General features: G+C 46.4%; 1 protein-coding gene across 5 annotated transcripts in view; it reads left to right on the top strand.

The window, feature by feature from the left end:
* Positions 1-19,593, top strand: part of UBASH3B (ubiquitin associated and SH3 domain containing B) — a 155,083-nt gene that overhangs the window by 110,539 nt on the left and 24,951 nt on the right. For 2 of the 5 annotated variants that reach the window (NM_001261286.1, XM_077960653.1), the window contains 4 exon segments: positions 10,818-10,871; positions 11,624-11,810; positions 14,096-14,294; positions 17,661-17,830. In NM_001261286.1, the coding sequence (NP_001248215.1) occupies positions 10,818-10,871; positions 11,624-11,810; positions 14,096-14,294; positions 17,661-17,830 (610 nt within the window). 5 annotated transcript variants of the gene reach the window in all.

Consider the following 19,593-nt stretch of genomic DNA (forward strand, 5'->3'; position numbering starts at 1 on the left):
ATGAATCTTATTGGCCACCGGTAGCTGAAAGAGTGACCATATCAGAAACTGAAGTCTCAACTAACAGACGGTGGTAGATGAGAGGTGCTGTAGTATGTGAATTCAGGGAATTTGGTTGGTTGCTCTGCCAGCATCTTCCATCCCTGGTCACGGAAGTGCCTGGAATCAGGCTGGCTCTGATTCTGCCCATCCTCATACCCAACTGCTCTGCTCATGGAGTAGACTCCATTCCCGGAACCAGTGTAAGCCAACAGAAGAGAAAAAGGAAGCACGCTGATTTTAGTGTGGGGTGGAACTGAACCTTTGCCAAAGCAAAAAGGTAGAATCCAAGAGGAATGGGTATTTAACAAAAGCCTAGAAGCAAGTCAATTCTGCTGCATAGAAAAAAAAATGTAGGGGGAAGCTATCCTTTTTAGATTAACAGGATTTTTTGTTTTGTAGTCATAAAAGCCCTTTTCATGTCTAGACTTGCACCCACAGAGACTAGGTTCAGTTTTATTCATTTTTGTCTCTGAAAGATAAGAAGGAAAGCCTTTGCTGATATAGCTAAGGTAAATGTCAGGGGCACAGGCCCTAAGACTGAGAGGCAGATACTGAAATTCTCAATATCCCCAACTTCCTCTAATGCCAAGAAGCCCCATTCCAGCCTGGAAGGCACCAAGGGTCTGGAGTAGAGCTCCATGATTATGCCTAAGGAGAGGTTTATTGGTCACTTCTCCCTGGGTTTCCAGGGAAGAGCGGGCACTTGTGACGCTTCCCAAGGCCCTGGGCTCAGTGTTTCGACACTGGTAGTGGGACTCTTGCCGTTACCTGAGACTCAAGGATTCCAGCTCATCCAAGTGACTTAGAGGGTGAAGGGGAAGAAAGAATTGCTCTGGCTGCTTGCTCAGACGCCTCCATGACAGGACATAGCAGGTACATCAGAAGAGGGCGACAGCTTTTTCATAGGGTTGAGTTCTACCTCAGTGGAGGAAGAAGTTTAGCAGACTAGAAGTGGTTGATCATTAATTAACCACTCTGGCAACCACTGCCTGATGGATCTCTGGCTCTCAGCCCATTGGGTTACTGGATGCTTTGTGCCTAGCCCCTATCTCCAACATATGAGTCTTTTGGAAGCCTGATGCCTGGGAGCTCACGTATGTTTAAGTCCTGGACCTGGTCCCCAGGCTGCTTCTGGGCTATGATTGTGGCTTCGGTGTCTTCACCTTCCCTTTACACAGCTTCATGTAACATAGTCTCACTCCCATGCCATTGTCTGTGGCCACTCTACACATCATTTCCTGCTCAGCCTAAAATTGGAACAGGTCAGGCCTTACCTGAGGTAGGCAGTCTCCTGTATTAGTCACCCAGTGTGGCTGGTGCACTGCAGAAAAGTGATGGCCTTTCACTAGGCTGTGAAAGCTGCCTGTCTTGAGGGAAGAAGTGAAAGGAGAGGGGCAGGATAGCAGCTGTGGATACCCAGGGTCCTTCTTAGCAGAATGAGTTGAGGGAGAAGCATCTCCAAGTGAAATGGAGGCCTCCATGAGTCAAGAGCTATCATGAACTGCCTATCTTATTCTGCCAGGAATATAGACGTAGTTGGCAATTAGGAGAAGAGACACAGTGATATAAAATAAGATATAGTGGCCGAGCGCGGTGGCTCATGCCTGTAATCCCAGCACTTTGGGAGGCGAGGCGGGCAGATCATGAGATCAGGAGATCGAGACCATCCTGGCTAACACGGTGAAACCTCGTGTCTACTAAAAATACACACACACACGCAAATCAGCTGGGCGTGGTGGCGGGCGCCTGTAGTCTCAGCTACTCGGGAGGCTGGGGCAGGAGAATGGCATGAACCCAGGAGGTGGAGCTGGCAGTGAGCCAAGATCGTGCCACTGCACTCCAGCCTGGTGACAGAGCGAGACTCTGTCTCAAAAAAAAAAAAAAAAGTAATCTCTGATAGTAAAGGTTTCTTTTTGTTTTGTTTTGTTTTGTTTTTTGAGATGGAGTCTTGCTCTGTCGCCCAGGCTGGAGTGCAGTGGCATGGTTTCGACTCACTGCAACTTCTGCCTCTCAGGTTCAAGCAATTCCCCTGCCTCAGCCTCCCACGTAGCTGGGACTACAGGCATGTGCCACCATGCCCAGCGAATTTCTGTATTTTTCAGAAGAAACGAGGTTTCGCCATGTTGGCCAGGCTAGTCTCCATCTCTTGACCTCCTGACCCGCCTCAGCCTCCCAAAGTGCTGGGATTACAGCCGTGAGCCACTGCACCTGGTATCTTATGCTCTTTTTGTATTTCAAGGGAATGCTATTGGTTAACTAAGGGACAAAACTTTACCACAGAGAGGCAAGCTGACTTTTCCCAAGCCACACAGCACAGAGGACTAAGAATGAGATTTTCAAAGCTCTGACTGCAGTCAGGTCTCTTGGGCAGCATTCACAGAGGAGGAGAAGCAGCCAGGTGGGACAGGTACTGTGGAGACGGGCAGGGTGGGCAGGAACGTTGCTCTGGAGTCAGAAGCAACTGAGTTACAGACCTGGAGGCCTTCACATAGTGCACTCCTCAAGAGCAAGGCCAGTGTCTTCATGATGTGTCTGTGTTTATTTGGACCTTACACATGGACATCAGGTGCTGAATAAATGGCTCTTGACTTGTAACGGTTGACTTGCATGACTGTCGTGTGGCCTGAAACCTCAGTTTCCTCATCTGTAGTAGGATAAAAATGACTGCTAGCCTGGGAGCCCTCCTGAGTAGTTGGCTATATGGGATGATTTTCATGCATCCTTCTTGGGAGAGATTTTTCCCCCCCACAAATCTCAAGCTGCCTTCAGTCCTGCTGCCACATTGCTTAACTGAGAAAGTACAGGGAACAGAGAAGTAGATATCCCAGACCTGATTGGCTCCATTTGGTAACTAGATACAGGCACAGTGTCCTTCCCACTATCACGGCCAATGACTCTCCTGTCAAGAGGGCACTCTGTGGAGAAGCAGAATTGCTGTGTCCGTGAGGGCTGTCTGGATGGCATGAGGATTCAAATACCGTATTGCAGTCAGGAGTTTTGGGTACTGAATCATGTATTTACTCATATATATAGAAAAAATATATACATATAAAGAAAATATATATATATATATATTTTGAGACTGAGTCTCTCTATTGCCCAGGCTGGAGTACAGTGGCACAATCACGGCTTGCTGCAACTTCTGCCACCCTGGTTCAAGTGATTCTCATGCCTCAGCCTCCTGAGTAGCTGGAATTACAGGTGCCTGCCACCAGGCCAGGCTAATTTTTGTATTTTTGGTAGAGATAGGGTTTCACCATGTTGACCAGGCTGGTCTCCTCAAACTCCTGACCTCCAATGATCCACCCACCCCGGCCTCCCAAAGTCCTAGGATTACAGGCGTTAGCCACTGCGCCCAGCCTATTTACTCATATATTTACAAAACAAAGTTAAACATCTGACCCTCTCAAGATTGGCAACTACTTGGTACACTGATTTATGGACTTTTAATCACAACCTCTAGAACCAACCCCTGTTACAGGACAACCAGAGATGACTTGACTGTTGGCCAGTCAGGGCAGAGCCACCAGGTGCATGGAGGTTCCTAACAATACCGACTTCCTAAGTTTGTCATGAAGTAGCTTGGTCCATTTTTATTACTATAAAGGAATACCTGAGGCTGGGTATAAAGAAAAGAGGTTTATTTGGCTCACAGTTCTGCAGACTATATGAAAAGCATGACTCCAGCATCTGCTTCTGTCAAGAACCTCAGGAAACTTCCACTCATAACAGAAGGCAAGGGGAGGAGACATTATATGGAGAGAAGAAGGGAGAGAGAGAAGGGAGAAGCTGCCAGGCTCTTTTCAACAACCAGGTCCTGTGGAAACGAAGAGTGAGAACTCACTCCCGGGAGACTGACTCCAGGCCATTCAAGAGGAATCCACCTCCATGATCCAAACGCCTCTCACCAGGCCCCACCTCCAACACTGGGGATCAAATTTCAACATGAAACTTGGCAGGGTCAAGCAAGCCATATCCAAACCATGCCATAAAGGTGTAAAGTCTGAAGTGCCTGGTACATAAAGGCCCTCGATCATGATTGACTCCCTTATCCTCATTTTTCTTCTACTAGAGAAACAAATAGATGGAGAATCACCTGTGTGCCCTCAGTTCTCAAGATAGCCGCCAGCCCCAGGCACTCTGTTGAGCAGCCTCAGAGCATCCTGTAAGGATATTCAGCACTGATTCAGCAATTCGTAGAGCACGCACAACAAAAGGCTCTGGTATTTCTACCTAAAACTACTTTTTGAAAAAAATGTTGTTTTCCAAATATACCCAAAAAGAATACCTCCATCTTCCTTTGTGGCAACAATCACCACGGTATGGCTGGACGCTTCAACCAGGGAAAAGAGGAGTTGGGTTCTACCTCGGTTTTCCCATCCCCCAGTTCATTGCTGACTTTTAAGCTGATTTTGAGGGAGGAGAATGAGGCGTCTGATTAATTAGGTCATCTTTTAATTGAATTCAAACTGTTAGGTGCGGAAAATTTAACAACTGGTATCCTGGAGGTTGAGAACATTTTTAAAAATATTACAGTTAGTATTAAATGTTTCCAAATTTAAGATCATCTTAGCTACATGAAGGAAAGATAGAATTTAATTTTGGTTGCATAGGGAATTTCGTCCACTTGAAGGATTACATACTTGACGCTGTGCCTTCTCATTTCTTACGTGAACAAGTCCTTGGTGACAGAGAACCAATGCATGGAGCAGGTGTGGTGCCTGCGGCCATGCGTATGAGTCCACCAGCAATGCAAAGCCAAGGACAATACAGCTCCAAGTAACTGGAAAGCCCAACAAATTAGTTTGCTACTTACTTGGATGAAAGTCTTACTATTTTAAGGGAATATATTTTTCATTCCATTAGCATATATCTTGTCTCTTGCTTTTTATGGCAGGTGTCAGATATTTGAGTTTTATCAAGTGACAATAAAATAGGGGAACTGTCCTCTGAAGGCGTATGCTGAGCATCCCTAGAGAACCTGCTGGTCTGGGCTAATCTATCCCTCTGAGTTGGGGATGTCTTCAGTGTTTTTTTGATCACAGCATTGAGTGATTTGGGAGCCGAAGGTATTCCTTAGACAGGAAATAGGAGCTCAATGGGTGGCCCAAAATAAATGTCTGGATTACAAACAGAAAGAGGCAAGAAAATGTAGCCAAGCCAACAAAGAAAACGACACCTAACAACAAGGCTGGGTGTGTCTCTTCAATGATACCTGGTCTCACTATTCTCCTGGAACAATACTAACCTCACTGTCACTATCACCCCCAGCCCCAACTTGTTTCTACTCCTGCATTTTCATTCAGGGGGTGTCTCCACCATCCACATAAATATTCGAGCTGCAGTACCAGATCAGTCTCAGCTCTATTCAGTCAACCATCTAAACATCATTGCCAATATCCTCATTGTCACTGCTTCAGTTCAACCTCTCAGTGTGTTCTTCCCATCTGTTGTCAAGGCCTTCTAGTCTCCCAGCATCCAGCTGTATCTCTCTGAAATTTATCCTTCAATGCAAGCAAATCTGATCGTGCTTCTCTCTAGCTTAATTTGAGTCAGGTCCAAGCTTTAAAGTGGCGCATAAGGCCTTTGCAAGTCATCTCCTGCCTACGTTTTCAGGTATCTGCAGAGGCCTTTACCTTTACCCTCTTCCAGCTTTACAATTTTGGCCCTAGCATTGCCAAACTCGAATTTTCCTGCACATGCAGTGCTGTCTCTTGCTTTCATCTGTTAACTGCTGCCATTCTCTCCACTTCAAATGTCCTTCTGCTTTTCTTTCTTTCTCTAGTCAGCTCTCACTTTGCCTTTTTTTTTTTTTCTTCTGAGATGGAATTTTGCTCTTGTTGCCCAGGCTGGAGTGCAGTTGCGCAACCTCGGCTCACTGCAACCTCCGCCTCCCAGGTTCAAGTGATTCTCCTGCCTCAGCCTCCCAAGTAGCTGGGATTACAGACGCCCACCACCATGCCACCACGCCCGGCTAATTTTTGTATTTTTAGTAGAGACGGGGTTTCACCACGTTGGTCAGGGTGGTCTCGATCTCCTCTCCTCAGGTGATCCACCCGCCTTGGCCTCCCAAAGTGCTGGGATTCCAGGCATGAGCTACCGTGTCCAGCCTCTTTTAGCTTTTAAGGTCTAGATCAAGCATCATTTCTTGTAGGAAAGAATCCTAAACTTTCTCAGCCCACAACCCCCTAGTGTCCAATAATTTTTACATAGAGCCTGTGGGCCAACATAAATACCAACAGTTCTGTTTATTTAGTAGTTAGATCTAAACACCTTAATAAGGATTTTTGTCCTGCCAACTTAAGAGCTGTGTCAACACACACAGACACACACACACACACACACAAATTGGAAGAAAAATCATATTTGTATTCTTAAGTAACCACAGCTACTTACTAATGGGATGTGTGTGTCTGTGGGGCACCGTACAACTGCCCAAGCCTTAGGATCAGATGGGGCACTGCCACTGTCATTACCTGTTCCACATTGATTTTCACTGGCTACTTGGTTTTTATTACGACAGTTGCTGAAACTGCAGCTTCACCAAGATAGGACCTCAAGAATGCAGCCCAGTCTGACACTGTGAACTCTAACTACCTCAAGCTAGAAGCTTATGTGGTGTTCAACAAATGAGTATGCTGTGTTTCCCTTATAACATTTAAAACATCCAGTGGCACCTCTTTGAGTTTGCTGTGGTGTTCTGACTTAGAGTAGCTTGGTGTACAATTTGAGAACCTCAGGCTTGGGAACTCCCCACTATGGAGCTGGGCCCACCGTGAGCTCTCTTAGCACCCTGCACGTCTCTGTCATGGCCCTTGGCCTATTGCATTGTACGAAGCTGCTTTTGTATCTGACTCTCTAAGGCTGTGAGCTCTCTAAGGGTAGGAACCATACTTTCCTCCTCTTTGTACATCCCGTGATAATGCAGGGTTGTTGTTTTTTTTTATTTTCATTTGGTTTCCTGGTAAGAGTTCCATAGAAGGAGAAGAAAAAAGAGAGTAGAAGGAAAAGAAATAAGGGAGAGGAGGGAAGGAAAGAAGGAAGGAAGAAAGAGAGAGGGAAGGAGGAAGAGGAGGGAGGGAAGGCAGAAAGAAGGAAAGCTGCTTTGTCTCAGGCAGACTAATAGGAAAGCAATTTTTGCTTGCAAACCTCCTTCAAGGGAATGAGAGGTATTCTCCGTGACCCTGGGGCCAGGCCAACCTTGAATTCAAAAATCCTCCGCGCTGATGGCAGAAAGTAGGAAGAATCCCGCCCGAGCGTTGCAAGGCCATTGGCGGGCACTGCTGGTCCCTCCCCTGCGGGAAGGATCACTGCTCTCCTGTTTTTTTGTTTGTTTTTTGTTTGTTTGTTTGTTTGTTTTATTAGCCATTGTGTTTCTTTTCTTTGTGCTGTTCTTCTCCATCCTCAGTAAGCATGAGAGTTTTTACACTATTTCTTTTTCATATTCTGCTACAAATGGGATAATCAGAAAGATTAGGGCTAGGATCAGAAGTCAAATTTAGGTTCACACATGACAAAACTTCAACAATTCACATTTCACCAGTTCTAACCAAGAAGGTTCCATTTAAATCACTGAATGCTGTCATTTGTTGCTGTCACCCAATGGGTGCATTTTAATTTCAAGGGATATGCCTCCTTTATCTGCTGGAGGTCTCAGTGTCTGAGTAAACTCTCTGTCAACTCCTCAGCCACCCTGAGGATAGCAGACACACAGGCTCAGGCTGGGGTTTAGGGTCCACCCCACATACTCCCACTTGCCCTTGGCATTGGCCCCATGGGTGGACCGCGGAGGTGGGTGGTCTATGGCAACAGTCTTTCTTCAGCCGAGTGGAGAGGGAAAGGCATGTTCTGCCACGCCCATGTTCAGTCTGTTCTGTGGGCAGAGTTTGGGGAACACACTTAGCCCAAATCGGTGCCAGCCTGGCAGTGGGTGAAGGGCCAGCAAGGTTTGTCTGTGGCTCATGACCTTAGGGAAAATGAGATTTTACTCCTACAACTTCCTGCCTGGAGAACTGCACTGTTTCAGATAGGTAACAGCTTTCTCGAAGCTTTCAAAAATAAAAATAAAACCTTTAACGTACATAGCTGCCAGAAAGTCCTTCCTGGAAGCTAACTTGCGCCCTTTGTGCTTATTTTATTTTGGCCAACCCTCCCTGGAGCATGTGCACCAGATACGATAACCTTCCACCAAACCGGGACCTCTCAGATCTCGGCTTTTCAGAACAAAGAATTCGGATTTCCTTAGCCTTTCATCATCATCTTATCACCCAAACCTTTCATTATCTTTTTCAATTTCTTCTTTGAACTCTTTCCAAAACTTGTCTTTTGAGTTACGGAGCCCGTAACTTAATTAGATCTTTCATTTCCAGAGGATACTCCTAGTGCCTCGGAAGAAATAAATTAAATTTCAGTTGGATGTATTTCATTGGGGGAAGGGTGCAGAAAAGAAAGAAATTGAATTCCTTATATAAATAGCACATTGTCTGGTGCCACAAACGCGTTTTCCTTTTCCCAGTTGTTTTTGGAACAATGGGTCCTTTTTTGGTGACTTTAATTCCTCAGAGATTCTAACCTCTAAAAGGTCATGGTTTGTGTTCTTTTGTGCATACACGGCTTCTGTACTGAAAAAAAAAGGCGAGATGTGTGGCCTCTGATTGTCTGGTAAGTCGTGAGGAAACAGACAAGGCTGCAGCCCAGCAGCAGTTAAGCACCTTGTCAACGTGTGGGAATGAGCATGTGTGGGTCTCTGTGCTTCTAGCCTTTTCTGCACCAGATGTTCCAAGGGGAGCAGAGGGATCTGTCTTGCTTCTCCGTAACTTCATCTCTCTGTAAGTAGGCTTGCGTTTTACAATGCTGTTCTCATGAGCTGTGCAGACTTCCCTATCCTGATCATTTGGTATCTGTGCACAGACTTTCATGGGGGAAGGGGACAGTCTTTAACTTGTCTTTCTGCTGTGGAGCAGAACAACAGAGGCTGGCCTTTGCTCAGCCATCACCCCAGCCAGGCTGCTTTAAGCGCATTTCATCACTTGTTTCCACTTGAGTTTTTCCTTGTGTCAAATGAAGAAGTTGGGTTCACAGATGACCTCTGAGGTCCCTTCCAGTCCAACTCTGTGATTCTCACAGCATCGGTCATTCTAATTGCTCCATAGAAGGGTAGGACAAGGAAGCAGGGGGTGAGTTTAGCAGCCAGTTGGGGAAAGGATGTTTGCAGAGAGTGTCAGTGTAACTTGGATTCCCACTTATCTCTTCTCCCTCCCAAGGATCCTGAATCAACGTAGTGTGAAGGGACAGGAAAGAGCACCTATCGATCACCTGTGATGGGTCGGATGCTCCTTCTCTACACTGGCTCATTTAATCATTACCTCTCACGTAGAATAGAGGTACCAGGCGTTTTCCACCTCAGCAACCGCCACGCGCCCCATCCACCCCACCCAGATGTGTCTGCACCCTCAGCTTTCACTTGAAATGTTCCCTCCTTAGTGTAGCCTTCCCCAGCCCCTCAGACCAGGTTAGATCTCCCTGTCCTATGTTCTTATGTCCCCTATGCTTTCCCTCCACCGCACTTAATGCCAGTGTAATTAAATCATTATCTGTATAATAATATTTACGTGCCTACTCAACAGAAAACTACTTTAGGGCAGGGATCTCATAACTCTTGTTCATTACTGTATTCCTAGAGCCTAGCACAGTGCTGACAAAATAGTTGAAATTCAGTAGATGTTTGCTGAATAAATGTAAGCATGAATGCATGAATGAAAGGATAGATGAATAGCAAGGCTAGATACGAATCCAGAACTATCTGGCTCTTGGAGACCTGTGTATGATTTCAGAAGAGCTCCACTTGTAAGTTTGTACACAGGGCTTCACTGCTATAACCGGCCTATGGATACTTAGCCACAGTTAGTTATGCTCTGAGTCATTTCTCCAGAAATGGGAATGATAGCTGCACTGCTGTGGCCATTCCTTTTAACCCAGTGATACTCGTCCCCAAAGATGTCTGTAAAATACTTGGAGATGATGGATCCAGCCTGGTGGTGGTTGGAAGTGGGTGGAGGGAGGCAATGAATTAATCCAAACCAATTGTCCTTGTAAGCATTTAGCCCTATGTCTTAATAATAATCAGCACCAGCCTGGGCAACATAATGAGATCTTGTCTCTGCAAAAATAAAAAATTAGCCAAATATGGTGGCATGCACCTGTAGTCCCAGCTACCTGGGAGGCTCAGTGGGAGGATTGCTTGAGTGCGGGAGGTCGAGGCTGCAGTGAGCCATGATCATCACATCACTGCACTCCAGCCTGGGTGACAGAGTGAGACTCTGTCTCAAAAGAAAAAGAAAAAGAAAACCATCAGCACCACTTCTAATACTTTCTACCAAACGAGCTGAAAACAAGAATCTGCTCTTTTGGGGATCTGGGTCAGTAAGAATGAGCGGGTGAAGAGGAAGGAGGAAAAAGCAAGACATGACAACCTTTAGAGAAGCAAAAATAAAACTCTAATGTGGAAACTGCTGAAAATAGACTGCCTGGGCTGTCAGACTGCATGCAAATCTGATGCTAATTACATGGAAATTAATTACAAGTCCTAACTTCCATATGTCTCGATCTGACCCCTGGGGGAAAACCTGCTGCAGGTGTCTACTCCCCACCACAGAGTAGCGAGCAGAGCACAGGCTATGATGTCGCCTCCTTCACACTCGCTCTTGCCACTGCAGTGAGAAAAGCTGAGAGGAGGCTAAAAATACTAACAATAGAAATTTGATTTCTTCTTTCAGACAAAAAGCCTTGGCATCCACGGGAGGAAGAAGTGTTCAGGCAGCATGTGACTGGTTGGTATGAGATAAACAAATTGAGAAAATAGCATATAATTAACTCTAAGTGCATGTGGATGAGTGGGGAGGTGCAGACTTTCTCTAGTGGACCCTTCCAGAAGAGACAGGAGCCAAAAGACTGTGGCAAGGCCATTTATCAAGTCAATTGCCTCCTCTGCCCTGGCCCCAGGGTATATTTCTCCTTGGAGCTGTTTAAAGAAAATTCTAAGTAATTCCCAGATAGAGCCCCTCTCATAAGATCTGTCCCCGCTCCAGTCACTTAAAGATTCATTTTAGGGGTATGGATTCTGGGCAAATCAATTTAGAGAAGTACCCTACTTACCTTTCAGGGTATCCCTACCCAGGGTGGATCCCACAAGGTTACCTTTCTGGGAGTTTCCCTTGTCTTTGGAGGGACATGGGTTTAATTATAGGCTGACCTGAGGGACAGGCTGGGTTGGTCCTAGTGGATTGAGAAAGGATTTGGAGTTGATCCAAGAATGCTTCCTGGAGAGTGGTTTCAGGACTTTTTTAGGGAGTTGTAGGATGAGGAGGCAATATGACAAGAAGGAAGACAGAAGTTGCTGCATCCGAGAGTTGATTGAGAAGTGTGAGTTTCCAGAAGTAGATTTTTAAATCATGAATGAAAACCCTTCCCTGCGCGCTATGCCGGGGATTCGGAGCACATGGAGGGTGGATCTGTCTCTCAGTCCTTTTTTTCCTCCCGTTATTCTCAAGCAACACCTCATTGGCTTACTTCTGTCTTACAGGTTATTCTCCCACGTCGGTGACCCCTTCCTGGATGACCCCCTGCCCCGGGAGTACGTCCTCTACCTCCGTCCCACTGGCCCCTTAGCACAGAAGCTTTCCGACTTTTGGCAGCAGTCGAAGCAGATCTGTGGGAAGAACAAGGCACACAACATCTTTCCCCACATCACACTCTGCCAGTTCTTCATGGTGAGCGGCAGCCCCCCCGCCCCTGGGAAGCCTGACTCCCAGGATCCCAGCCGACCCTTTGGGACCTGGAACAAAGGGGGAGCCTCACAGGAAGATGGCAGGAATAGTCACGGGCTCTTAGAGCTGGAGGGACCTTCAAGGGATCAGTGAGGTCCACCATGAGCCCCTCACCGCAACGCTTCCTAGTTTTATCTGCTGAGGCCCAGGAGCACCCCAGGATGGGGGCAGCACCAGATTGTAACCCTCTGTGAGAGACACACGGGTCTGGCTGCTGGAATGGAATCACTGATCTAGCTTCACACTCATTTGCTGTCTACCCTCTCCACTCTTACGACAACCAAAGAGGAGGAACTAAGAGCAGGGAACAAAAAAGGTAGTCTATAGACAGGCAAAGCCATTTCCTATCCATGGGTTTTTTTTTTCCCACTATATATTTCTAGAGAATGCAAAGATATTTACTTGCCATTGTTACCTAGTCTATAATCCTAGCTGTCAGGAAGCTTATCTACTGACAATTTTTTTTTTTTTTTTAAGAGACAGAGTCTTGCTCTGTCACACAGGCTGGAGTGCAGTAGTATGATCTCAGCTCACTGCAACCTCCATCCCTCGAGTTCAAGCGATTCTTCTGCCTCAGCCTCCCAAGTAGCTGTGATTACAGGCATGCGCCACCATGCCCGGCTAATTTTTGTATTTTTAGTAGAGACGGGTTTTCACCATGTTGGCCAGGCTAGTCTTGAACTCTTCACCTCAAGTGATCCGCCCACCTTGGCCTCCCAAAGTACTGGGATTATAGGTGTGAGCCACCGCGCCCGGCCTCTACTGACCAAATATCATCCCCCTCACTATCACACATGTAAATACATTTTGTGTACTTTAGCTCTCTGTGGTAATACAGAAGAGTTGATTTATCTCCATACATTCAAGACCAAACAAAGTGGTTGCATTTTAAAACATTTTTATAAAAAATATTTTGCTTTATTCCCCAGATATATTCTCTCTCTTTTTCTCTCTCTCAGGTAATAATATGTTCCTAACACCTTCTCTTTTACCATTCAGCCTGAAAATCAAAGTGACTATCATTTCCTCTTAGTCATCCCAGGATCTTTCTCAAAACCCTTCAGAGTTTGAGAGACATTCATTCTTTTTTCCAATGCTCTCAGGAAGGTAGGAGGATGATGTCACAGCTCTCTGGGACTCATTCTTCCCAACTCTCATGAGGGTGGATGTAGAGTCAACTTCTGATCATCTAAGAGGAAAAGAAAAGGTACAGATGATACAAAGTAGTAGAAAACACGCAGCTTCTCCTGGGATGCTGCACTCTCTCCTGTCACATTCCTTCATTTTTTTTTTTTTCACAAGCAAGGAGAACTTTGATTTTTTTTTTTCTTTTTCTTTTTTTTTTTTTAATTGATATATAGTCTCTCTCTGTCACTCAGGCTGGAGTGCAGTGGCGTGATCTTGGCTCACTGCAACCTCCACTTCCCAGATTCAAGTGATTCTCCTGCCTCATCCTCCCACGTAGCTGGGACTACAGGCACCCGCCACCACGTCTGGCTAATTTTTGTATTTTTAGTAGAGATGGGGTCTTACTATGTTGGTCAGACTGGTCTCAAACTCCAGTCCTCAAGTGATCCGCCCACCTCAGCCTCCCAAAGTGTTGGGATTACGGGCATGAGCCACTGCGCCCAGCCTGATTTTTTCTAATTGATAAAAATTGTATACATTTATGGTGTATAACATGATGGTTGAATAAATGTGTGCATTGTGGAGTGCCTAAACCAGGCTAATTATATATGCATTACCTCGCATGTTTATCATGTATTTATGGTGAGAACAAAATCTACTCTCTTCGTAATTTTCAAGCATACAATACGTTATGATTAACTATAGACACTAATAGCATAATAATAGGTCCCTTGAACTTAATTTCTCCTGTCTCTTAAGTTTTGTGTCCTTTGACCAACATCTCCCCAATCTCGCTCCCCTTTCTTGCTTTGTGCTCGACCAGTCCTACAGCATTTTGGCTGGGTTCACAGGGGCCACTTCAGAGCAAGGAAAGGAGGGAAGAGGTTGCGTGTTCCCCAGATTAATCCACCAGTTGGGTAATCTGTGTCTGAGTAATTGGAGGTCTGCAGTTCCTCTCTCTCCCCACAGACGGGGGTGGTGGTTAAGTAATTGCATTATCAGCCTCCTCCAGTCTCTGGGGAGAGGATGCCAATGTTAAGTAGCAGCAGACTTCCATCTCCCCTCGTCTCTAAGTGAAGACTCCCTGTTTTCCCTGCCAGTGCGAGGACAGCAAGGTGGATGCCCTGGGGGAAGCCCTGCAGACCACCGTCAGTCGCTGGAAATGTAAGTTCTCCGCCCCGCTGCCCCTGGAGCTCTATACGTCCTCCAACTTCATCGGCCTCTTCGTAAAGGAAGACAGTGCGGAGGTCCTCAAGAAGTTTGCTGCTGACTTTGCTGCAGAGGCTGCATCCAAAACCGGTGAGCAAACAGCTGCCAGGCCAGCCCTGGGCCCTGTCAATCAAAGAGCTGGAAAGGAAAAGGGATAGGAAATGGTGGTAGAGGAGCAGGATGGGGTCAGGAGGTGGAGGGCCCTGCAGGAACGGGCACGTGTGACAAAAAAGCAGCCTTGTCCTGCAGCACCCCACGCCTTTTTGCTCCCTTGTAAAAATGTTCAACTCCTTTTCTGCTAACCTGGAGAGACCATCTAAGGCTTATTACCTAACCCCCAAGTTGAAGCTTCACAAATGACTTCCATACGGAACTAGAAATGTATTTCTTTGTAGCACCACCATCTCCTCCTATTTCAGAATTAAAGAAACATCCCTTCTCCCTCCCAAGCTACCGCCCATGTAGGTGTTTATCTGGGTCTCATTGTTTACTCCACGACAATCCAGATCTTTTCTCAGTGGGTAGCACAGGATAGAGAGAAGAGTGGAAGCACTTCGTATTATATCACAATAAAATCCACTGAGCCAATACCCTTCAATTTGCTGAACACCATTAGATAGGACCCCAAGCCCCAAGAGTCTGTCTAAAAATGTAACCCCTTCCAGATGTCTCCTGCTCTTCTCATGGGAGCTTTTAGCTCAGGGCACCTGAGATTTCCTGTCAAAGGAATTAGCTTAAAGCTCGAGGCAGGAGACACGATGGAGGTGACAAGAGGGAGAAGTTTGCAAAGCTCTCGTGTCTGGCTACAGGTGTGGACAAGCTCACTTAGCTCAATGACAGCAGGGAAACAGACAGACAACCTGGTGCGGGGAGAGCCTCTTGGCTCCCTCCAGCATGAAATCACAATTGGCAGGTACTTACTGGTCACCTACTATGAGGATTCCTCCTACATGAGGAGTGCAACAGGGAAGAGAACAAGAAGTGGTTTCTCCTGGCCGGGCCCTGTGTAACATCAGCTCTGAAAAGAGAAAGGGGTGGTTCCACCTTCACGAAAGGAAGGAAACTTGCCCTGAGACGATGTTGATCAGGACAATGGAGGAAATATCGGCAGGTGGGCGGGTGGCAGGAGCACAGGCAGGCAGGCATGAGGAGGGTGTGAGCAGAGGACAGTGGGGAGGCTGCCCTGGCCAGAGTGGACGGTGCAGGATGCACAGTGGAAGCCAAGTGCTGAGTGCAAAGCTGGAGGAGACCTGGAACTCCCCTACCCATAATTTTATGGAGTGCCAGAGAGGGGGAAGACCTGAGCAAAGCCACACAGTTTGCTCCTTAGCCTTTTGGCCTATCCCGCACCTGCCATTGTTCCCTGCTGCTATTTTCATCACCATTTCAGGCCCTTTGGGGGCCTGAGATTCCTCTTTACCAGAAAAGCCCCACACAGGGCTTGGGACTTATGAGTGTGATGGGGGCTCAGCATCACTGCAGGATCACAGCGCTCTCGGAAGGAACACAAGGACCTTAAGACCCCTCTGTACCTGGGGAGGGGGCCTCTTTAGACTCCGCAACCCCCACCCCCACCTCTTCCTCTCCCTCAGCAACGGGACTAGTCTCTGGGTCCTGACTTCAGTGAAACCTGACATTTCATAGGAGCTTAATATTTCAGAGAAAGAGCATAACAGAGAGGCAAATTATTTCCTGTTCTTATCCCTCAATCTCAAGGAAATGGCTTTCTCTCATCACACAGTAGTTACCGTCAGAACCACTAAATCCCCACAAGGACCAAAACTAATGTCAAAGCCGCAAAACCCAAATCCTTCACAAATGAGAAAAGCAAGCCTCAGCCAGGGCCGCAGCAGATTCTTGGAGTGCATACTGAGCGAGAAGCAGTCGAAGCCCCAGCTTTCCCCGTGGGAGGTGGGAAGAGCCAGTCCCTCTCCAAGATCCTGCTGTCATGAAGAACTTAGCCAGCTTCGTTTCTCTGCTGTTGTGTGGCCCCCTGGTGGGGATGTGGAGAACTGGATGACCCTGCACAGCTTAGCTGGTCCAGCTCCTTATTACCTAGCATGGAAAGCCGGCCACCATGTCTTTGCCCTGGAACTTGGTATTCTCCAGTTGTTGGCAGGCCCAGATATAATCAAGAAGATTTAGTGTCATCCTCCATTCAAAGTGGTCAAAGGAGATTCATTCATGTGCATTTATTCATTTAACAAGTACTGAAAACCTGCATGATATGCTGAGTAAGGACACAGTATAAGCAAGAGACAAAAACCTTGTCTCATGGGACTTACACCAAGGAAAGGCAATGCAGTATAAAAGAAAAAGTACTTAAAACCGAAATGCTCAATTTCTGCTTCTATCTTGGGCCACTAATTCTCTGTGTGACTTGACCAAGCCCCTTAAATTCTCAAATTCCCTAATTTCTTCTAGTTGCAACTTCTTCATTATTCTAGCTTGTACAATAGATGATTCTCCCTCACTGAAAATACAAAAGAGGCCAGGCATGGTGGTTCACACCTGTAATCCCAGCTACTCAGGAAGCTGAGGTGGGAACATCACCTGAGCCCAGGAGGTTCAGGCTGTGGTGAGCTGTGATCATGCCACTTAACTCTAGCCTGGGCAACAGAGCAAGACCCTGTCTCAAAAAAAAAAACAAAAGTACAAGAGAAAGAAAGTGTAAAAAGCCATTCCCTCATGTAGGTAGGGTTGTTTTGTTTTGTCTCTTGGGGTATCTTAGAATAAGTCCATATACTTTAAATGAGTATGTCTCAACTAAGGGTGATTTTGCCTCCCAGGGTACATTTGGCAATGTCTGAGGTCATTTTCGGCTGTTACAGCTTGGAGAGTGCTGCTGACTTCTTGTGGGTAGAGGCCAGGGATGCTGTGAAACACCCTATAATGCACAGGACAGCCCCCCACAAAAAATAAGTATTCAACCCAAAATGCTGTTGAGAGAAACCCTGCATTAAACTTTGAAAATATCCATCTTTTTCCCCTCATTTCTCCATCCATCTCACCCAGAAGCTAAGAGACCTAGCTCCAAAATGAAGGGAATATAGCCTTGGGAGTCATGCAGTTACAAAACATGCTTTGTATTTCTACACAAATTATTTCATCACTGTAGGTCATAGTACCCTCGTCTGAATGGTGGGGCTGGTGACCAGCCACTGGAATGGTTGTGAGAGGACTTAACTAAAAGGACTGCCCTCAGCCAAGCCATAGCTCCTAGAGGAAAGCCGTACGGTGGCTCTTTATCTCTTGAACAGTGGCTCGGTTCGGAATCTCTTGCCATCTCCTTACCCCCTTATTCTACTGCTGTGAAGGAGAGAAACATATTTTGTCTTCCTTGTTATGTGGGAAGCAGAAAATTTCTCAGGGTACCTTTCTAAGCCTTTCCTTAAGTCTTCACCATTGCTATGATCGCCACCTTTTAATTACTGACTTTTTTCTTCCCTTTTCCAGAAGTGCATGTGGAACCTCATAAGAAGCAGCTACATGTGACCCTGGCTTACCACTTCCAAGCCAGCCACCTACCCACCCTAGAGAAACTGGCCCAGAACATTGACGTCAAGCTAGGGTGTGACTGGGTGGCTACCATATTTTCTCGGGATATCCGATTTGCTAACCATGAGGTAATGTCTCACTGTGGTTCCAGAAGCTACCAGGTGCAGGGATGCGATCAGAGTCAGCAGCTCGCTGCTGCAGGGAGATGGGTACCTACAGGGGAAAAATGGAGCAAGCACCTAATGGAGAGTCTGTTGGCCCAGGATTGTGTCCAGCCTCTGCCTGGCTCCCTGGGAGGCTTCCAGCGTGCCTCCCTCCTTTGTGGGTCACAAGTGGCTCATCTGGGTAACATAGTTCTGTCTCCCCTGCCAATCTTACCCCAGCGAAAAAGAAATGAAATGAGAGAGAATAAATAAAAAATATATTGGAAAATTTTTAATATTATATAAATTTATGGTGTTAATGGAAGACATCATTTTGACCTTAGGTGAGTTGAAGAACACATAAATACAAACAAAAACAAAAACCTTGCAAAGACATAATCAACATATATTTGCTGTGTATCTGTGTCATGCGAAGTACCATGTTGCATACTGGAATTTTTAAATGTGGTCCTGTCCTCAAGGAGCTCTGAGGACAGACACGCATGAAAAGAAAACTCAAACCACCTGTTGTGAGAGTCTTTGCACATCCCAGTGGGAGGCCTGAGTGAGAAAACTGAAGAAAGATTGGCACAGCCCTACCATCCTTCCTTTGAGGGGATCAACATTGCCTTCTAGACAAGTATGTGACATCTTGGAAGCATAATATTGCCTTTTTTTTTTTTTTAAATGGAGTTTCACTCCTTGTTGCCCAGGCTGGAGTGCAATGGTGTGATCTTGGCTCACTGCAATCTCTGCCTCCCGGATTCAAGTGATTCCCCTGCCTTAGCCTCCCAAGTAGCTGGGATTACAGGTGCCCGCCACCACACTGGGCTAATTTTTTGTATTTTTAGTAGCACCAGGGTTTCACTGTGTTGGCCAGGCTGGTCTTGAACTCAGGTGATCTGCCCGCCTCGGTCTTCCAAAGTGCTGGGATTACAGGCATGAGCCACCGCACCTGGCCGATATTGTCTTTTTTCTATCCTGAAGGAGAAGCTGAGACACAAAAACATTGGTGTCTTAGTAACTTAAGGCCAGAGATAAAGCGAGAGCCCAAGTATTTTGACCAATAAAGAGGGGCAACCTGTCTGAAACAAAACTACATCATAGCCAGGCATGGTGGCTGTCACCTATAAACCCAGCACTTTGGGAGGCTGAGGCAGAGGTGTTGCTTGAGACCAGGAGTTCCATACCAGCCTGGGCAGCATAGTGAGACTGTATTTCTCCCCACCCACAAGAGACCTCATCGTGTGTTAAAAATGTGCCTTCCAACTTAACTACATTTATGAAGCAATACTTAACATTTATTTCCCAATTTTTCAAGCAGCCAAAGAACTGGTATTTCTGTTAGTTTGCATAGCCTTTTAACATCTCTTTGAGGCTTCTTTTAAAAAAAAAAAACAAACCATGAGAAAACAGTTAGAACCCCAGGGCTGAGAGCAGACAAGCTCATTGTTTTGGAAGTGGTAGAAGAGCCAACCCACGAATCAGAGGTTCAGGGCTCAGCGTGCGCCTGTGAGTGTCAGGGGCATGCAGCTTTGTCTGACTCTGCTCATGGGAACGTGATGTCCTCCTTTTGAGTCATTTGATGCAGGTTTCTGTAAGATGCCTTGAGCAGACTGGGCCTGATCGATCTTAAGAATTCTGACATCTCAGGCCGGGCTCGGTGGCTCACGCCTGTAATCCCAGCACTTTGGGAGGCCGAGGCGGGCGGATCACAAGGTCAGGAGATTGAGATCATTTTGGCTAAC

Source organism: Macaca mulatta, chromosome 14 (genome assembly GCF_049350105.2).
Source record: "Macaca mulatta isolate MMU2019108-1 chromosome 14, T2T-MMU8v2.0, whole genome shotgun sequence".
Lineage (NCBI taxonomy): Eukaryota > Metazoa > Chordata > Mammalia > Primates > Cercopithecidae > Macaca > Macaca mulatta.